This window comes from Lycium barbarum, chromosome 11 (assembly GCF_019175385.1).
Source record: "Lycium barbarum isolate Lr01 chromosome 11, ASM1917538v2, whole genome shotgun sequence".
NCBI classification, from domain to species: Eukaryota; Viridiplantae; Streptophyta; class Magnoliopsida; order Solanales; family Solanaceae; genus Lycium; species Lycium barbarum.
Window position 1 is genome coordinate 114373378 of NC_083347.1, and position 18487 is coordinate 114391864.

Below are 18487 nucleotides of genomic sequence, written 5' to 3' on the forward strand. Positions count from 1 at the left end.
TAAAAAAGCAAGCTCATAAATGTTCTCTTTTGCGTAACGTGTGATATCTACTAAATTTATTATTACCACATCAATAAACTTGTAATAATTCTTCACTATGATAACTATTTCGTGCTTACTTGAACCTAACGGATAAATTACTAAATAAAGATGCACTAGAAGTTTTAGATTGATCATTATTCAATGTAAAACATTAAATAAGCTCTAAGTCGTATCTTCACAAATTTTTTTAAAAGACTAGATGATATTAAGGGAAGAAATAGAAAAAAACTATGATTAGAGATCTGAAGCGTATAGCCTGTCGCAATTGGTTGACCTCATAAGCACTAAAAAAAACAACGGGTTGCCAGAATGCTGACAAATAAAACAGAGATAATTTGCTGAAATAAAATTTAAATGTCACATGTTAATTTGAGATTGATCTCATAATTATATTACTTGATTTAGTGTAAATATTGAATGTTACTAATAATACTCTTTCTTTTAGAGTAAACAACTATAGTATGCCTCATTTTCAAACAAATTTCGGTCAATTATATAAATTTTCAGTGAGATTGTCATTCCATCTAAATTCATCTCATTTATATTGGTTTATCTTGTTTGATTTGGTAATCATTAACACAATATAACGCTCAACATACATTCATAAGGCTAATAGCACAAAATATATAAGTATGAAAGTAGAAAAGCCAAAACTTAAAACAAATCACTAGCGCTCCTGCAACTGCAAGTGAGTTTGAATTTAAATTACTCCATATATACATTCCCACATTTTTTTATAAATAAATGTAAATATATAATTAATGTTTGTAGCAGGCTATGTGGCATGTTTCCTGACATTTACATTTTAATAAATGAGTCTTTTTCGCTGGCACTTGTCAGGCTTTAAAGTTTTCTTATGTAAAGATTATTCCAGTGAGATTTGAACCTTCCTTCTGCTTTTTATTGCTGCTATTATTGTTATCATTCTCATAATCATTATCAACATTGTTGTTTGGTTTTCCATACAGTGTCCTGTATCCTTATTGGAGTAATGACTATATCCAGATTCACACCGCGTAAGACCCCATTCGAGAGAAGTGCTCCCTATTAAAGATTTTTTCTTACCCCAAGGCACGAACCCGAAAAATCTGATTAAGACAGGAGTAGCTCCATCCGTTGCACCACATCCTTTGGTGGTATTATCAATATTGTTAGTAATAAGTAGTAGTCCTGTTATTATTATTAGTAGTAGCAGCAGTGGTATTGTTGCTCCTTCTGTCCCAATTTATATAGCACAGTTCAAATTTTGAGAATAAATTCAAACATGAAATCTGAGTTTTTTAAAGATAAAATTTATATACTTGAAAATTACGTAACTAGTCACAATAATTGATCACTTGAAATATTTAAAAGACATGAAAAGATAGCGGCAAAAAAGAACTCGTTTGCCATTGAAATTCGACATAAATATGGACAGAAGGTATCCGGCGAATTCTGCTATTGGGATAAAGAAACATATAAACATTTCAAAAGTCTCAAAATAGGAAGTAATATAAGTTATAACGGAAGAAGAGATCATATGTGGTTTCAATTTCTTCAAACCTTCTTTCTTTTAAGTAATTTCTTTTAAAGAACTATAAAATAGAGAGAATTTGGATCCAGGGTTTGAATAAAACCACCTAATTTCTTCTTCAGGAAATTCAAAACTTCTGAAGATCTGAAAGAAAAGACGACCTACTAAACACCCATGAAAATGTCAACACATACCCCTCCCCCTCCCCCTCTCCCTCTCCCTCCCTGCACCCAAAAAAAAATGATTCCGATCGAATAAAAAAATAAAAATGTAAACAATTATGCCCCCGGATCTTTGATTCAATGATAAGAACGCAACACGTGATATGTAAGTTAGGCACAGTTAACAGATTCGAACCTATTGGAGGCATCTGATATTTAAGTCGGGACTTGGGAGGAGGATGGAGGGACGAGCCTATACTACCAAGAGTTCCAAACCTATGCGCCAACTGGAGTCAGGCCACAGGCCTAGAATTTCTTCAATATCAAAAATAAATAAATTAATCAATTGAGGGATATTGCATATTAGCCATGAATTAACACGCGAATATTGATATTTGATTCCACTCCAAACATGAAGATGAACTACTGCCAAAGATCACAATTGAAGCTACTAGCTATTTGATAAGTTATTTCAATGTCAAAAAATGGCAATCACAACCGGTCTATTGCCATCTACCAAGGATTAGGTTCTATTGGTATAACATGCAATAACCACAGGATAAATACAGTTGATCAGATTTTACTCTTGCTACTTGAAGAATATCTAATTTACAACAAACAGGACTAGATTCACCTGAAAAGAGCTGAAAGTGTCCGATCGCTAACCGTCTGTATGCTCTTCTCAGCTGAAGCCAATTTCATCCCCTGAGAATTATGATTCTTACTATCTAACTTCTCATTTACTTCTTCAATACTATGTTCTTGCAAGGAATCGTGCTTCTCTGTGAATTTGCGATCCTTAGTAGCCACATTATTCATCAAAAGACTCAAAGGGTTAATGGCAGTCTTCTGAAACTTCTCATCGTTCTTTTTCTCCTTTCCTGTTACATATTTCACCTCTTCCAGTAGCATCCTTATTTCATCCTTAGGCAACTGAGCACACTCGCCCTTAGATTTCATCTTATTTACAGTATCTGTATCATCAATCAAATCTTGCTTCTTGATAGCAGCAACAATCTTCTGATTCTTTGATGCTGCCTCCACCAAATCACTACATCCCTTCTGATTTAACTTTTTCTTCTCAAAAATATTGTGCTGGAGTTCATAATTTTCATTAAGCTCTTCAAAATCATCGTCTGACACAAACTCCGGCTTTATTAGCTCCAAATTTTCATGGAAATTCTCCTGAGAAGCATTTTCCTTCTGTTGATCATCAACTTCAAGCAGGATATGGTTCCCCTTTTTGATCACTTTAACAACTGGGGTAACTCCAGGAACTATAGTATCTAGGATGACTTTGCCAAGAAAAAGCCTCGTCTCACGAATGTGTCCTCTTCCAAGAGAACTGTAATCTATATTGTAAATGTTCCTCCTAGTTTTGAGAGATGTAACATCTTTCACCAGACTGTCAAACATAAACTCGACATTGTTGCCCATTTTGTTTGATACAAAGACCTGCAAACCAGACATCTCCATATCAGTTAAAAAAGACTCATCAAAATGATAATTAGAGCAATTACCATTCTGGTAGCCTATTAAACACTGCTCAAGTAGGAGACCCGAGAATTAAAGTCTACTAGATCTGCTTCTCCTTTTTCTTCCCCATTTTATCTTCAAATCAAGAAAAACAATCATGACTATATGTAAATATAGTATTTAATTTATGGATAAGCTGAGCTGATTTCGCAATGAATCTATTAGGGCTGTTTGTGATGGAGGGAGAGAGGAGGCTGTTGCATTTATTCCAAGTGCACCAAATCCCAAGTTTCCACAAAAGGTAGATGAAAGATACCCATGTTGTTTACGAAGTAAATGAATACCTTTACATCAGGTTCAGAGACAATGGCTCAGTTTGTTGCAGGAAAATCGAATCACGTACTCCATACATAAGTCACAAAATTCACAGAGAAACATGGGACAATCAGCTCTTTGCGAGTATAATGAGCTAGACTCTTTAGGTTAGGAAAGTGTTGATGCATATCTTTAAATAATACTTCAGAACGTATTTAATCCTTTTCCGTCCATGGCGCGCTCCGCAAAAAGGTCTACAAAGATCTTTCTCTTATTATATGAAGCAGTTAAGTAAATCATGGCAAGTCTTACCAAATATTTGACTTCTATCTCTAGAGGTGGAGGTAGATGACTTCCCTAGAGATGAAGTCAAAAATACCTGTTCCAAGCAAATTATTATACCTAGGAAAGTCATCTACCTCCACCCTAGGGCCTACAATGTGGGTCCTATTGTTACATAATGACTAGGTTACCCCAGATTAAGTACCAGACTTGACCAAGAAATAATAAGTCAATCATATTCAAGTCATCCCTACATTCCTTGCTTATAAGGGGAAACCAACAAGAAATATTGTTTCAAAAATACAGGCATTCTTAGAAGCTGGAGCATGCTCTGCTTAACTCATTTATCAACACAGATAGAATCATTGATCGAACATTTTTCCCATATTATTATTGGAAAATAATTAATGCAGCTTCCGCTATCAGATAGGAGTAGAAAATTAGTCTATTTGATTCTTCGGCAAACAGGATGATATAAATTTGGATTTTCCGCAAAAGTCAAGCATCACTCTGAAGCACCATAAGGGTGAAAGAATAACTGTATAGCATGCTCAAACAAAGTGAAATGACAAGACAGACAAACCATCTTGGTGTAAACAACATTTACATATAAAAATCAAAATAGGTTTACCCACCAAACCAGAGCATGGGGCTCCTGGGAACTTGGACATTGCTTCCAGAAGGCTGTCCCTGTCAGCTAAAATGTTTATAGATTTTTGGACTTGCACTGCCAGCTGTGCAACTTTTGTTGCAAGTTCATCATCTGAAATGGAGCCTTGAGAATCAGAGAATTCAGGTCCATAAACAGCTGCACCCTTAGAATGCTTTTTTGCAAATTTAACAGCTTCCTCCCAATTTGCGCGATACAATACGGAAGCAAAAGTCAGGATGACAAACGCATGTTGGGGATGTGTGATCAATGCCAGATGAAACGCCAAGAGTGCAACCCTGTCATGCACAGCATTGAAAAGGAAAATTTTATCATATACCACCCGCAACAAGTTAGTTCTCACAACATTAGTGCAGGTTCATAATTCATCTAATGTCTGCTATCAAAGATGTCATAGCAAAGTGGTCAAAAGATCAGTAGAATCCGCTACTGTGACAGTGGGCAAGCAGACTTTGAGCTGTAACATCTGCTGTGAAATAGAGTTAGAAGCATGACTCCAAGGATTCATATGCTGAATGTGATGAATCAGCACAATTGAACTATCGAGTACTCCAGAGTAAAGGTGCTATACAACGAATGCACCATGTAGAAGTTTCTTCGAAACTTTAAATGTCTAAGTTGCCCCTCTCAAAAAACAAATAATGAAGTAGAAAAGCAAGTATTATCTAAGATGCACAAAAAAAGGTTATATCTTGTCGTATTTATGGAGCTTAGTTGTACTGATGATGCCAAGTGCCAACTTAACGTAGGCTTTTGAAGTCAGGAAGGCAACAGCATGATTCTAATGGCAGTGTCCAGAAATTAAATTAAATTAAATTAAATTAAGAAGGATAAAGACAAAACATGCTTGTTTTCTGTTCTCACTGCAGCATTACGCCCTGACTGAACACTCAGTAGTAGATGAAGCTTCTTTTCTTTACTTACACCATTTAACACTGTAATTATATGTCTACCCCTTGGTAAAGAGAGGATAAGTGTAAGCTCCTTTACCTATTGGAATATTTTGAATTTCATCCGGTCCATACAAATAACAACTGTATTCATTCGCTAGCCATATGAAAGCTTCAACAAGACATCTTAAACTAAAAACAGCTCAGACCAAACAAGTTAGAGGAAGGGTATCAGAAGGTGTCCACAGGACAACGATATTTCAATGATTAGGAATGAACACTTATTTAATTCAAAGCATACAAAATAATCAAAAGAGAAGACTGCAATGTCCACTCATAGCTTAACAGCAGCAGGATTTCAGCTAGTCAATCTCAGAAATTCTTCCTACCCATGTCAGCACTTGAGACCAAACAAAGCATCATAGCTGTGTTATACAGCTGCAAGGTACTATGACAGGAGACGATAAGAAATAATGGATCTTCCAATTAGACAAGTTCAGAACTACAGAGCAACTTATATCAAATTACAGCTCTGAAACCAGCAGTGGATACAATAATATCCAAAGATGAAAACCATCTTTATTAGGGAGAGAGTGTTAGTAAAGGAACAGATAGGGATACTGGAAGCAAAAGCGTCATGGAGATTAAGAATCCAATTATCAACATATCTGCAGTCAGCACCAGACCTAAGAATAAAAACGAAAGGAACTCAAGTCATATGATAAAGCTACAGCAATGCATGTCATGGGCACAATATTATTTTTTTATCAAGATTATATGTCGCTAATTACTGGAAGGGTGAGAAAACAATCAAATGCAAAAATGAGACACATAAAACCTCAATAAAAATTCATATCATAAACCAAATGTTTTATTTGAACCCAAAGAGTTATATCAACTCACCACACACTATCATGCGAAGGTTGATCGCAGGTGACCAATTGATCCAAGCTGGAAAATAGTTTCTGAAGAAAGCCGTAACAGATAAATTATAGGATTAAAACACAAGTGAAAAACCAACAAAAAAGTTAACTTTAGAAATTAATATGCACACACACATGCATCACACACAGGAAAAAGCTGGTTATGGACTTTATTTTCTTTCAAGAGAAATAAAGGAGACGCGGCAATAAAGAGCATACCATCAGCATCACAGAACTTTTATCCAATTGTTTGCTAGCCTGTTGAGCAAGATATGCTCCCTGAAAATGATACACAGGCACATTTAGCTGTTTCCAGAATTCTAAAAAGGTGTACCATTTCATCAGCAAGCTAAAATCTGATGCAGCAATATGGACATACCTGAAATGGCAACAGAATCTCAAGGATATTGTATCTATGAAGTAAAGAAAGAGAAGGCTCCGCAGCCCCATATGACATCATATAGTTTAGTTCCATCATTATTCTAGACTGCAAACAAGATAAATAGAGAAAAATTAGTGACCATGAGCATATGATGTCCAGCAATGAGAAGAAGGGACAAATAGCAAAGAGAACGCCAAACAATAGGGGAAAAGATGAAGTGAATTATTACACTGAATAAATGGCTTTCCCAGAAGTCATTGTTTATACCTTGGACAAGCTCAGGATGTTTGATGAGAGCTCATGCATCGCATCTTCTATCTCTTTTGTAAAGGATAAGTTAAGACGAGCAGCCAATCTCAAGCCACGCAAGATTCTTGCTGAGGAAAAAGAAACGCCAAGATTAGTTCTATCACATTAACAATTAGGGTTAAAACATCTATTCTTGAATTCAACACTGCCGTCGCCCTTTCTACTTTTAGTGACACTTAATCCCCAAGTTTCTTAACTTCGCATTGTGCCAATTTAATTAGCAGTAAAACACTGAAATCCTTTTGTTCTTTGCTAACAAGGAGAATGCCCGTAAAATCTTCAAACCTCGTGTTACCCCATATTTATATCTTGTGCTCCACCCTCCTCTCCCCTGAACCACAGGAACACCACTAATCTAATTATCAAGCATTATTGCCCGCTTCCCCCCTCACACAAGACACTACTTACCCTATTCCCCTCTGCCAGCCAAAGTGGGCAGCAGAATTACCCTCCTTCCCCTCCCCAAATACTACAATCACCCTTTCCCAAATATTCTACTTCTTCCTCATGTAATAAATCCTATAATCCCCTCTCTCCACACTCAAATATAATCCCCTCTCTCCGCGCTCAATTATAATCCCCTCTCTTAATGCTCAACTTTGGCAGGGGGACCTCCCACTTCACCTCCATTAGAAGAATGATCACTCCATTTCTTCACCTAATTGTCCCTTTAAATGACTGGCCTTCTAAAACCAACTCAATCTCCCACAATCACTTTAAATACAATCAAAAACCATAACAACTAGCTACTCAACATTCACTTCAACAATGTTTTCATTATTTTTCTAACACAAATAATATAGCAGTGTTGCAATCAACAATAGACATAACACAATCTCATGGGAACTTAAAACTACATCAATGGAAAGTTTTGATAAGGGAAATAGCTTTTTGGAGGAAGAGGGGAGCTAAGGGAGAAGCTAAGTACGATGCGGCTGCTTCAAACAATGTGATGAAGGAAGTGAACAGCTAAGAGATTAAGAGTACTGTTGGAATAAAAACATTTTCTGAAGGAATCTGACAATCCAATTATGAAACTGTTTGGAGTGGTCAAAAAAGTTAAAGATCTATGCTGTTAAGGGTAATAAAAAACTGTTTAGGGGGTGCGTTAAGCAAATGAGTGATGGATGAAAGGGATGCAATGAACTTAACAAATAAAATAGTAATGTTTCCATCCCAAATTGAATTTTTAACTTAGTGAAGTTATTAAGAAAAAAAGTTGAAAATGTGTACGACTGTACGTTCTGATTTGTAATGAATAGTAAGATAATAAAATACAAAAATAAAGTTCATATTCAATTTAGGATGGAAGCAGCATGATACTAAGTCTCAATTCATGACAAAATCTTAAATAATTGCACCTACCACAATCCTCTCCAAATGACAAGTGAGCAGGTACTAAAGTCCGTAGCTGAATTCATATCAAAATAAACCTTTTTAAAATTCCAACACATCAAAGTAACTATTTTGCATTACATGCTAGAAGATAATTTTTTGATAAAAGTACGTATGTAAGATAATAGCCTCACCTTTAAGGATCTTAGGTCCCCCGTTGCATCGGCATAATCATAGATTCTATTCACGAACGGATTGAAAAATAAGCTGTTTCCATGATTTTAGAAACATAAATAATGAGTCAAATAGCACCCAAAAAACTCAATTTAGGTATCTATCAATCACCATAACAACCAAAAACCTATCAACTCATAGGCCATAGCTTTTGACCTGCAGTTAAACCATGTTTTATTTGGCCAAATGTTCTCTAATATGTAAGAAGCATAGCTTCATGGAACCAAAAAAAGGCGTAATTTCACATGGCATACCAGGTAGATAATTCGTTATTATTTGTGGACGATTTTCCATAGAAATACAGTGATAAAGACATTACTTTAATGTCCAACACAGAGAATAGTAATATGCGATTAAATTATCTTGTTTAGCAAAATCCTATATACACCAACTAAATTGCTTAATTTAGCTTTCCAATATGCTATAATGCTCTAAAACAACTGCCATTCACATCACACTAGCATTCAATGGTAACAACTGCGCGATAACATTGACCAAGTACATTGCACTAGCATAGGGTTTAATATCTTCAATTGTTTGCTTTATTTTCCGAAATCCGCTTGCATATGCTAAGAAAAATGACTGAATCAATTGGACTAAATAAAGCACCTAGAACTAGAACTTTGTCAACAACTTGTGGAGGTGCAATGACAAATAAAAATCAATAAAGTTGACTAATTCTCTCTTCTTGCAGTCCCAACCATCCAAAAAAACGAGCAACACACCGTCCCAACATTCTTTCACCTTTTCTCATCCAGAAAAGACGAATTGTAGAAACCATTGGAAAATTTTGTTCATAAATAATTGCTACACTGAGTTATGAGCTGTCATCAAGGATCCAATGTGGTGAAATCAAATGCAGCATGCACTCCTTTAACAAGTAGAATTCCAGTTTTAGGAACTGTAAACAGTGGTGCAAGGTCTTTTAAAAACAAACTCAGTTTTTTTTTTTTCCTTTTGAGAAACATAAGTTCACGAAATGTCAAAAATATCTAAACCAAGATTTGTAGCAAACTAATACTTTGCAAATTAATCGATATAGAAAGAACTAAAGTTAACTCATTTGAAAAGTTTACATTTATCGGTTAATACCATAATCCATGTACTTTACTGGTTTAATCCACATTTTACATGGCAGATGCGTCTTAGTAATGATCCAAGGTCTAAGTGATAGTTTAATAAATTCTTGGGTGCAAATTTAAATATTTCTAGACAAATTAAAAATGCACAATTGTTTTCCCAAAATTGTTTTCCATACCACCTAAATAGGGCCACAGCCCACAACAGGGAGAAATCAAGGATGGAGGTGCTACAGCACACAGAATTTCCCTCTTGCTACAATTCACTCCTCCATATTTTGGTCAAAATTTTAGATAGTTCTACATTCATTGTCTTTTTTTTGGAGAGCATCGTAGATCAACATGAATACCAAAAGGAAAAAAAAAGGGGGACAAATACTTAAATGAGCAACAAATTTGCATGTTATGAGTCAAATTATCCTTTCTTTTTCTTTTCTTTTCTTTGTCTTTTTAAGGGGAGGGTGGTGAAATGGGACTGAAACCTAAGCTTTGGGAACCTAAAAAATTTAGTCCCCAACAGAACTAAAGTTGTGACCTTTCCTATGCCTCATTTCCCCAGGAGAAGTCCACAGAACATAAATTAGCTTTTAACTCCGTCCACTTAAGAAAAAAGAAAACAGAAAGTACAACCTGTTAACAGTGAAGTCTCTCTGCATGGAATTCTTCCAGAGAATGAAATCTTTCTGAGCACATCCCTCAGGCATTTTAGAATCAAAGTGTTCCTCTTCCTTTTCAGCATGTTTTGCCACAGTATCAAAACTTGATACCTGCAGTGATTGGAAGTAAAGTGCTTCAATGGCTGTGATTGTAAGAAGAGTTTCAGATTTATAATTTCTCTCTCTCCCTCTCCCTCTGTGAGATTGATCTCTACTCTATCTCTTACTTCACAAAATCAAAAGGAGATTTCCTATGGTCTGGATACCAAATCAAAATGTTCTTCCTCCTCCTGTTATGATAAAAACAGTAAAGTTTTTCTAAAACCAATGTAACTTGCAACTCAAGCTCTTCTCACTTCTCCAAGCATTTAGTTGAGAATTTTTGTGAAATTTTCATTTTAAGTAAAATATAAATTTGTTGGTACAGCATAACGTGTACAATGTGAAATTGTGTGTGCCCATGCTCAACCATGGAAGTATAGAAAGGTAGCACAATTAGTATCCCAAAGGAGTTGCGCCAACCTCAACAATAGAACCTTTGGCATGCACTCTACATATTGGAAACCTTCGTCCAACTATTTCACAACGATGAAATTGCTTTTTTATCTGCAAAAAAGTATAATAGCATAAATGTTAAGAGCCAAACTCGTTAACTGAAACCTAATGTAGCTGTCTCATAACTAGGTGATGATTTTGAATGCATCAAAAACCTGTGGAAGTCTTGCATTTGTGATTATATCAAAATCTTTTGGTATTCTATTGAGAATTAGATCTCTGACACATCCACCAACCAGGTATGCTTCAAACCCTGTGTATAAAAATTTTGGTCAAACGATAACCGATTAAAAGAAAGGCATACTATATGATCTAAAAATTAAAAAAAGGCTTGCAGATGTTGCTGAGAGACAAGAGTGGAATACTTAGGGTTTTTATCAAAACAAATTATTCACTCATGTTACAGTGTGTCGAGATTCACAACATGCCTGGACACAAGGAACTTGAGTAGAAGAATATTCAACTAATTGGTTAACACCTCTCTACCACTAGTACTCCCTTCAGTTACATGCATCGGGGGTAATAGAAAAGATCCCAATTATGCATTTTCAATCCTAATGCACTGAAAAAAAAAATTGTAGGATATTCTAGGGGATATTCTAGAATATTCTTACTTTTTTAGAAGGTTGTAGAATATTCCTACTAAATTGTTAGTACTTACCCTTATTGTAAGCATAGACTATATTTACTTACCTTATTATACATAAGTTAAGACTCCTAAGCCCCTCTTGTACGATATAACATTAACAATATCTCCTCTTACTTCTTGTTTCAAAGCGACGCGCAAGAGGACTCCTTGTTAGGACTTTTGAGTGACATAACAACAACATGCCCAGTGCAATCCCACAAGTGGGGCCTGGAGAGGGTAGAGTGTATGCGGACCTTACCCCTACCTTGTGGAGGTAGTTTTGAGTGACAAAAAATAAAGAAAATTTCTCAACTCTTGATATCCTTAATTATGAAATAATCATTAAGAATCTCTTGACTGGCATAATCATTAACAATATTCTAACCAAATATTTTCCCGACTTTCAAGATGTCTACTCAAACTAAAGCTGGTGAAACAACCTGAGTTTGTTTATCTTGAAAAAAGAGATACTAAAAGATCACCAGACCACAAACAGTCACCTAATTTATATTTTCAGAACGGGGGCATATATCACCAAAAAGAAGGAATTGAAAATGCAATTTGAGAAATGGGGTATGATTGCGAAAAGCAGTCAAAGCATCACTACACAGAAGTCTAGGAATCAGCAGCTAAGATTGAGTGACTCAACACAGCTTACTTTCATGCTTGCTTGAAGAATAGAATAGCTCAGAACAAACTTAAATTGGGTTTGGTTTTTCCTACAAAAACAAAAGAGACTAAGTTCATAATAACCATTCCAATCAAAACCTTATGTTATTTAATTCACCTCCATTATGTGAATACAATATCCTAAAGCAACAAGCATTAGACTAGCAAAATAAGTTTGTAACCTTGCAATATTATTTAATTTAAAAAATGTGTATTAACCTGTATAGAGTGGAATGGACATATGGAATCCGCATAGTGGACCCCAATTTATTTGGGTTTGACGCCGAGTTGATTGATTGAAATAATTAAAGTGCATAAGATGATTATAAGTACAAAATTTTTTGAACATAATCATAAAGGAGAGGAAATATGTGAATATTAAAAAAATTATATAAAGTAAAGAAGGGTTATTAAGTGATAGCATTCAAAATCTTGTGGTTTATTGTAAAAGTCTATTTTGGTTATTGGTTAAAATATTAAAAAAACAACCAAAATGTTGGTTTCTATCTCTTCAAAAAGTGTGTTTCTATCTCTTCAAAAAGTGTGGCCTCGTTTCCTCAAAATCAAAATTGTTTTCATAACCAAACTTTTTTTTCCGCAAATATGGCCTAAGTGGGCTTCTCTCCAGTTTAACCAACTTAAATATTATCGATTCAACTCTCATTACCACAATAACGATCCAATGTTACCTATCATATGAACTTGTTCTTTGGAGAGGCAGGCACCTCTCTTTCCTGTCTTCCTCTCCTTTTTTTTTTTTTTGGCCGGGGGAACAAGAATTGGTTTAGTCTCACTCATGACAAGTACAATTCAAAACAAAAGCAATTCCAACATTTGAAAGTAAAATGATAAGTTTGACGTCCCATAGTTCTGTAAACACCTACTCCTGTAGCCAGACTAGAAGCATGAAAAGAATTGATTGAACGCAACAAAATGTATCACCTTCATAATGCAGAATCTTCAGAACAACCCAGGCAGATGGTGATATCATTGATCTGCTAATCCCAAAGTTCCTTGAGTCCAGCTTCTTCCATTTTGAGAAATCGATTTGACCTGAATCATAATCATCACATATCATAATTCAACTCCTACTCCACAAATAACATTTTTCATTCAATCAGATGTTTGCAGCACTGTCTCTCCTACCAATGATTGCAGAACCACACAGGAAAAAAAACAGGCAATTTTTTTTGTCAATAATTTGCTCAGCAGGTTAATGGAACGTAAGCAAACAAGACACTGATAGAAAGAAAATATACAGTCAACATCACTATGCCCGAATCCCAAATTAAATGGATAAATCCTTTGGATCCATTCTGCCCTTTTCAGGTTTTTCAGTACTAATCTTTGCAGAACCATCCATCCTACCCGATGAAAACAGACGAGCAGAAAAAAAAATGAAAAAGAAAAAAGGGCAGTCTTTTTTTTTTTTTCTTTGTTTTTGGTCAATAATTTGCTCAGCAGGTTAATGGAACAAGACATTGGTAGAGTGAAAATGTACACTCAACAATCACTATGCTTGATTCCCAAATTAACTGGATAAATCCTTTGTATACACATTCTGCTCTCTTCAGATTTTTCAGTACTAATCTTTTAACCTAACTATCAACAACTGCAACAATACATCCTCCTTTATCCAAGCTTGGATGCTTTTCCAAAGAGTTCGGAGTACAAGGATCAAAACACTTAAGTTTGACTATGAATTCGGATATAAATTCTTTAATTTTCTAAAAATAAATTTACTTGAAAACTGCATGAAAAAGGATTCACATCAACATAGCTAATGACTCAAAATATTTTTGTTTGAGAAGATTGTAGTCAAAGGAATAATCTTTTGACTCCCCAAACAGTAACACTTTCACATAAAATGGGACGTAGAGAGTAATAAGTAAAAGCAAAACTGCGCAAAAAGCAAAAGCTTCAAACTGTACTAAGCTACTCCTCCGTCCCAATTTAAGGGATGGTTTGGTATGATGGATAAGCAAAAATAGTGATAGGATAAAAATTTAGTACCACCTTATCCTTTGTTTGGTTACTAATTGTGGGATAAGTTATCCCAAGATTAAAAATAGTGTTGGGATAACTTATACCCATCAGAGGGTGGAATAGTAATCCTGGGATAAGTTATCCCAGGATAAAATAGTGAAATTGACTAAAATAGCCCTGATGTTCTCAAAACCCTTTTTCTACTACATAAGGTTGAGGGTATTTTTGTAAACAAATAACTTTTTCTTAAAAGTTATGCAATGCATGTTACTTTAATACAACAAACCAAACAATCAATAAGAAATAATATCAGGATAACTAATCCCAATATAAATAATCTCAGTATAACTTATCCCAACATAATTAATCCCATGATAACTTGTGTTCAAACCAAACGACCCCTAAGTGTCTTAGTTTGACTAGGCACGGAGCTTAAGAAATAGAGAGATACTTTTGAATCTTGTGGTCCTAAATTAAAGATGTGTATAATGTATTAAAATGTCATTTGAATCTTGTGGTTATAAACTTGTCAGGTAGAATGTTTGAATTGTCAACTTACTAAACATAGAAAGAGGCACTATTTTCTTTTTGGGATAAACTAAAAAGGAAAGTGAGACTCTTGAATTGGGACGGAAGGAGTATTTGAAAACTGCACCAAAAGCACTGCAAGTCAACATACCTATAGATTCAAAATATTTCTAAAAAAGATTAAGAAAATCATAGTCAAAGAAAAAATGGTTTAACTCCCCAACCAGTAACACTTTCGCATAAAATGGAACGGAGAGAATAATAAGTAAAAACAAAACTGGAAACTGGACAAAAGCAGAAGCCTTAAAATGTACTAAGCTACTCTCTCTGCCTCAATTTATGTGATACTTTTCGCTTTTCGAGAGTCAATTTGACTAAACTTTTGAAGCTAAATTGGATTCGATTAAGTCAATATTTCAAGATTATTAAATTTTATATAGTTCAAAACTATGTGAAAAGTACTATAAGTTGCAACTTTTCTCATATCAATTTGGTCAAAAATTATATCTTAAAATGTTTGAACAAAGTTCATGCAGTTTGAATTTCTAATATTTACCTGCTTCGATCACGGACGCAGTAACCGTATCACCGGAAACCTGAGACTGACTTTCACACTCAACAAATGTACGTTTAAATTTCTGAAACACAAAATTCTACAACATGTTACCAACTGTTTGATAAAATGCCTGAGAAAAAAAAATAGAAAAACATGCAAAAGAACAAGTTACCCAACGTAGTACCTGTAAGTATACCTGAGACTGACGTTCACATTCAGCAAATGTATGTTTAAGATTCTGAAACAAAAAATTCTACAACATGTTACCAACTGTTCGATAAAATGCCTGAAAGAAAAAAAAAATGCAAAAGAGCAGGTTACCCAACGTAGTACCTGTAAGGATACCTGAGACTGACGTTCACATCCAGCAAATGTATGTTTAAATTTCTGAAACACAAAATGTTACCAACTGTTCGACAAAATGCCTGAAAGAAAAAATTTTAGAAAAAATATGCAATAAACGAGTAACCCAATGTAGTACCTGCAAGGATACAAGGGATTTGAGACGTCGGAGTAAGGCATTTTCTCTTGTTAGCTTTGATATCGCGGCCATTAAAATTACCAGCTAATGGCGCAGAGAGGAGTTATGTGGCCATTTGAGAAAGGAAGTAGGCTTTCATTAGGCTACGGTAGCAACTTGAAATTTAGGGATTATATAGCGTTGCTCCAAACTTTATTTTTTACGGGGTCAAAAATACAGCTTAAGTATATTTTATTTTTTTAAGTTTTCTATTTTAACTATCTGGTGTGGTGTGAGAGTTCTCACCTAAACTATCATCAACTAGTTTACAAAACACACTTTAACTTTCAATAGTTCACTTTTCCTACCTGAACCATCACCAACTAATTTGCAAAATAAACATCAACTATTAGTTTTCGAGTGTGTTTTGCAGACTAGTTGATGATAGTTCAGGTAGGAAAAGTGAATAACTGATAGTTGAGATGTGTTTTGTAAATTAATTAGTGATAATTTAGGTAGAAAACTCTCACACCTCATAGTTCAGGTAGGAAACTCAAAAAAAAAAAAAAATATGATACTTAAATGTGTATTTTTTGCCATTATCTCTTTTTTATAACACTAGTATCCGATTTGAAAAAAGCATGAAAAGGGATTGGATTGGGTCGAGTTAAATGGGTAGCTTTGTAAAGGAATTGTGTTTTTAAAATGAGGGGTGAATTATTTGATTATGAGCTTCACATGGGTCTTTCGAGCAAATTTGTGTTAAACTATAATAGGAGGGGTATATGAAGAATATATATTCTTTTTCATTTTAAACTATTGGATGTGCAAATGATTAAGTAGATACTCTTTTTTAACCAGAGGGAGTAGTACTACTTTTTAAGGAGTCTATCAAATCAAACATGGACAAGTAAAAATAGATTGAGGGAGTATAAAATTTCAAGGATGCGTCTCCACATAATTTGAAATTCCGTGAATAATGCGCTTGTCTCAATACTTTTCTCATTTAAATGATTACTACGTGTTTGTCTATGATAGAAATTCAAACTTGTGATTTGCGATTAATTCCTGAAACACATAATTCTACAACGTGTTACCAATCGTTCGACAATATGCCTGAAAGAGAAACTAAAGAACTCTACAGCAACAAATGGAGAAGAGTAAGCGGCCATTTGAGCTGAGACCAAAAAAATAAAACGAAAGTTGGCTTTGATTAGGCCAAGGTAGCAAGTAGCAACTAGTAAAGTAGAACAAATTTTAGTGAATAGTGTTTGGTCAAATTTTTAAAAAGTGCTTTTGAGTTTATTTTTCTCATAAGTGTTTTTAAAAAAAAATGCTTTCAGGGAAAAGTTATTTTTTTTAGCTTCTGAAAAACAGCTTCTGCTACTTCTCAAAAGCCAGTAGCGGATCCAGATTTTAAGGGTCGTGGGTGCAACTAAAAGATAACGACATTTAATATTATCATTACTAAAATCGAAACTATGAGCAGCAGGCTCAAACACAGGTCCTCTGCCTCCCAAGCCTTTAGGTTCCGCCTAGAAACCAAAGCACTCAGCTGTATTATTAGTTTCCAGGGTGCTTTTTAAACATTTATACCTATATTTCATATATTTCTTATATAACTATACCTAATCTACGTCGGCTTTAACGGGTGCTGGAGCACCACTAAATTGTATGTAGGTCCGCCCCTACCAAAAGCACTTATTTTCTCCCAAAAGCTTGGTCAAATACTGTGGCAGGTAACTTATTTTTCGAGGTCACTGGTTACGGAATCGTCTTTGTTAGGGAACATTTCAATATGTGATTTTTCGGTGTAAATTTGAATCTTGTCAAATTCTAATGCGGACTAAATATCGGGTGGGAAATCATAAAAAAAAAAAAAAACTAAGCTTATTTTTCATAACATATATGTAAAATTTTGAGGATCAGCCACGCGTGGTTTAAAATTTGGTGAATAATGACCTTGTCTCAATATTTTTCTTCATTTAAATATCACGCGGTAGATATCATCGGAGAATTGTTTTTTGTCAGATTCGTCAATAATTCTCCCATAAATTTTCAGATCTGCGATAAATCAAATTTTGTTATCCCCGCTATTTTGACAAATGCCTTACCATGACACAAATATATATGAACTTGATACACTCGTAATGACTTGAGACCATACAACTAAAAAATCATAATTAAATTGCCCTCATCTCATACAATCTTTAACAAATCTCTTCCATTTAAGGAGGATGTTGGTTTAAAGCTTTAGAACTCTTGAAAAATGGTGATGCGAGGAAGATGAACTTATGATTAAGTCAAAATAAGCTTTATGAAATTCGACATAGTCAATAGATATCAATTTTGGACATTTCTTTAACTTTTTCATGTGATTAGACGATGTGCATGCACTTTCCAGAAAACGTCGTCTAATAGAATGATACTTATTCCATCTCGTAAGTGTCCATGGAGTAATAAAATCCTCTTACGTCTAGATAATTATAAATATGAGACAAGTTTAGAATACTTATACCTTTTTTCCAATAACTAAATACTTTTGCCTTATAATATTTGATATTATCCGCGAGTCAATTTTCTACCAAGTCTTAACCAAAAATAGGAAAAACAATTATTGCTTACGTTTTTGTTTAGAATTTCAACACTAATATTACGTGGTCATTGTAACCTATTGTAATTAATTACTAAAATAAAACAAGAAATAAATTAAAAACAATTGCATCTTTCTGTCTGTGTCCCCTCTTGTATATCTCGCTTCATTTGAATTATCAAATTTTTCCCAAATAAGGGCTTCGAGATTGTTTTTTCTTTCTTCGATTTAATTGAATTAATACC

The 18487-nt window shown here is 34.6% G+C and overlaps 1 protein-coding gene across 4 annotated transcripts; it reads right to left on the minus strand.

The window, feature by feature from the left end:
- Positions 1-2079: 2079 nt before the first annotated feature.
- Positions 2080-15832, minus strand: LOC132616805 (uncharacterized). 4 transcript variants are annotated; one of them, XM_060331485.1, is made up of 16 exons: positions 15671-15832; positions 15535-15576; positions 15386-15427; positions 15190-15271; positions 13062-13172; positions 10978-11075; positions 10790-10873; positions 10242-10378; positions 8493-8565; positions 8329-8374; positions 6922-7031; positions 6652-6759; positions 6492-6551; positions 6253-6314; positions 4425-4737; positions 2080-3171 (listed from the first exon to the last, which is right to left on the minus strand). In XM_060331485.1, exons 1-16 carry the CDS (start codon positions 15740-15742, stop codon positions 2347-2349), a joined length of 2265 nt encoding a protein of 754 aa, XP_060187468.1. In that variant the 5' UTR covers positions 15743-15832; the 3' UTR covers positions 2080-2346. The 4 variants fall into 4 exon arrangements, with proteins under 4 accessions (XP_060187468.1, XP_060187467.1, XP_060187466.1 ...); XM_060331484.1 differs by having other exon boundaries at positions 15374-15427; XM_060331483.1 differs by having other exon boundaries at positions 15523-15576.
- Positions 15833-18487: the final 2655 nt, after the last annotated feature.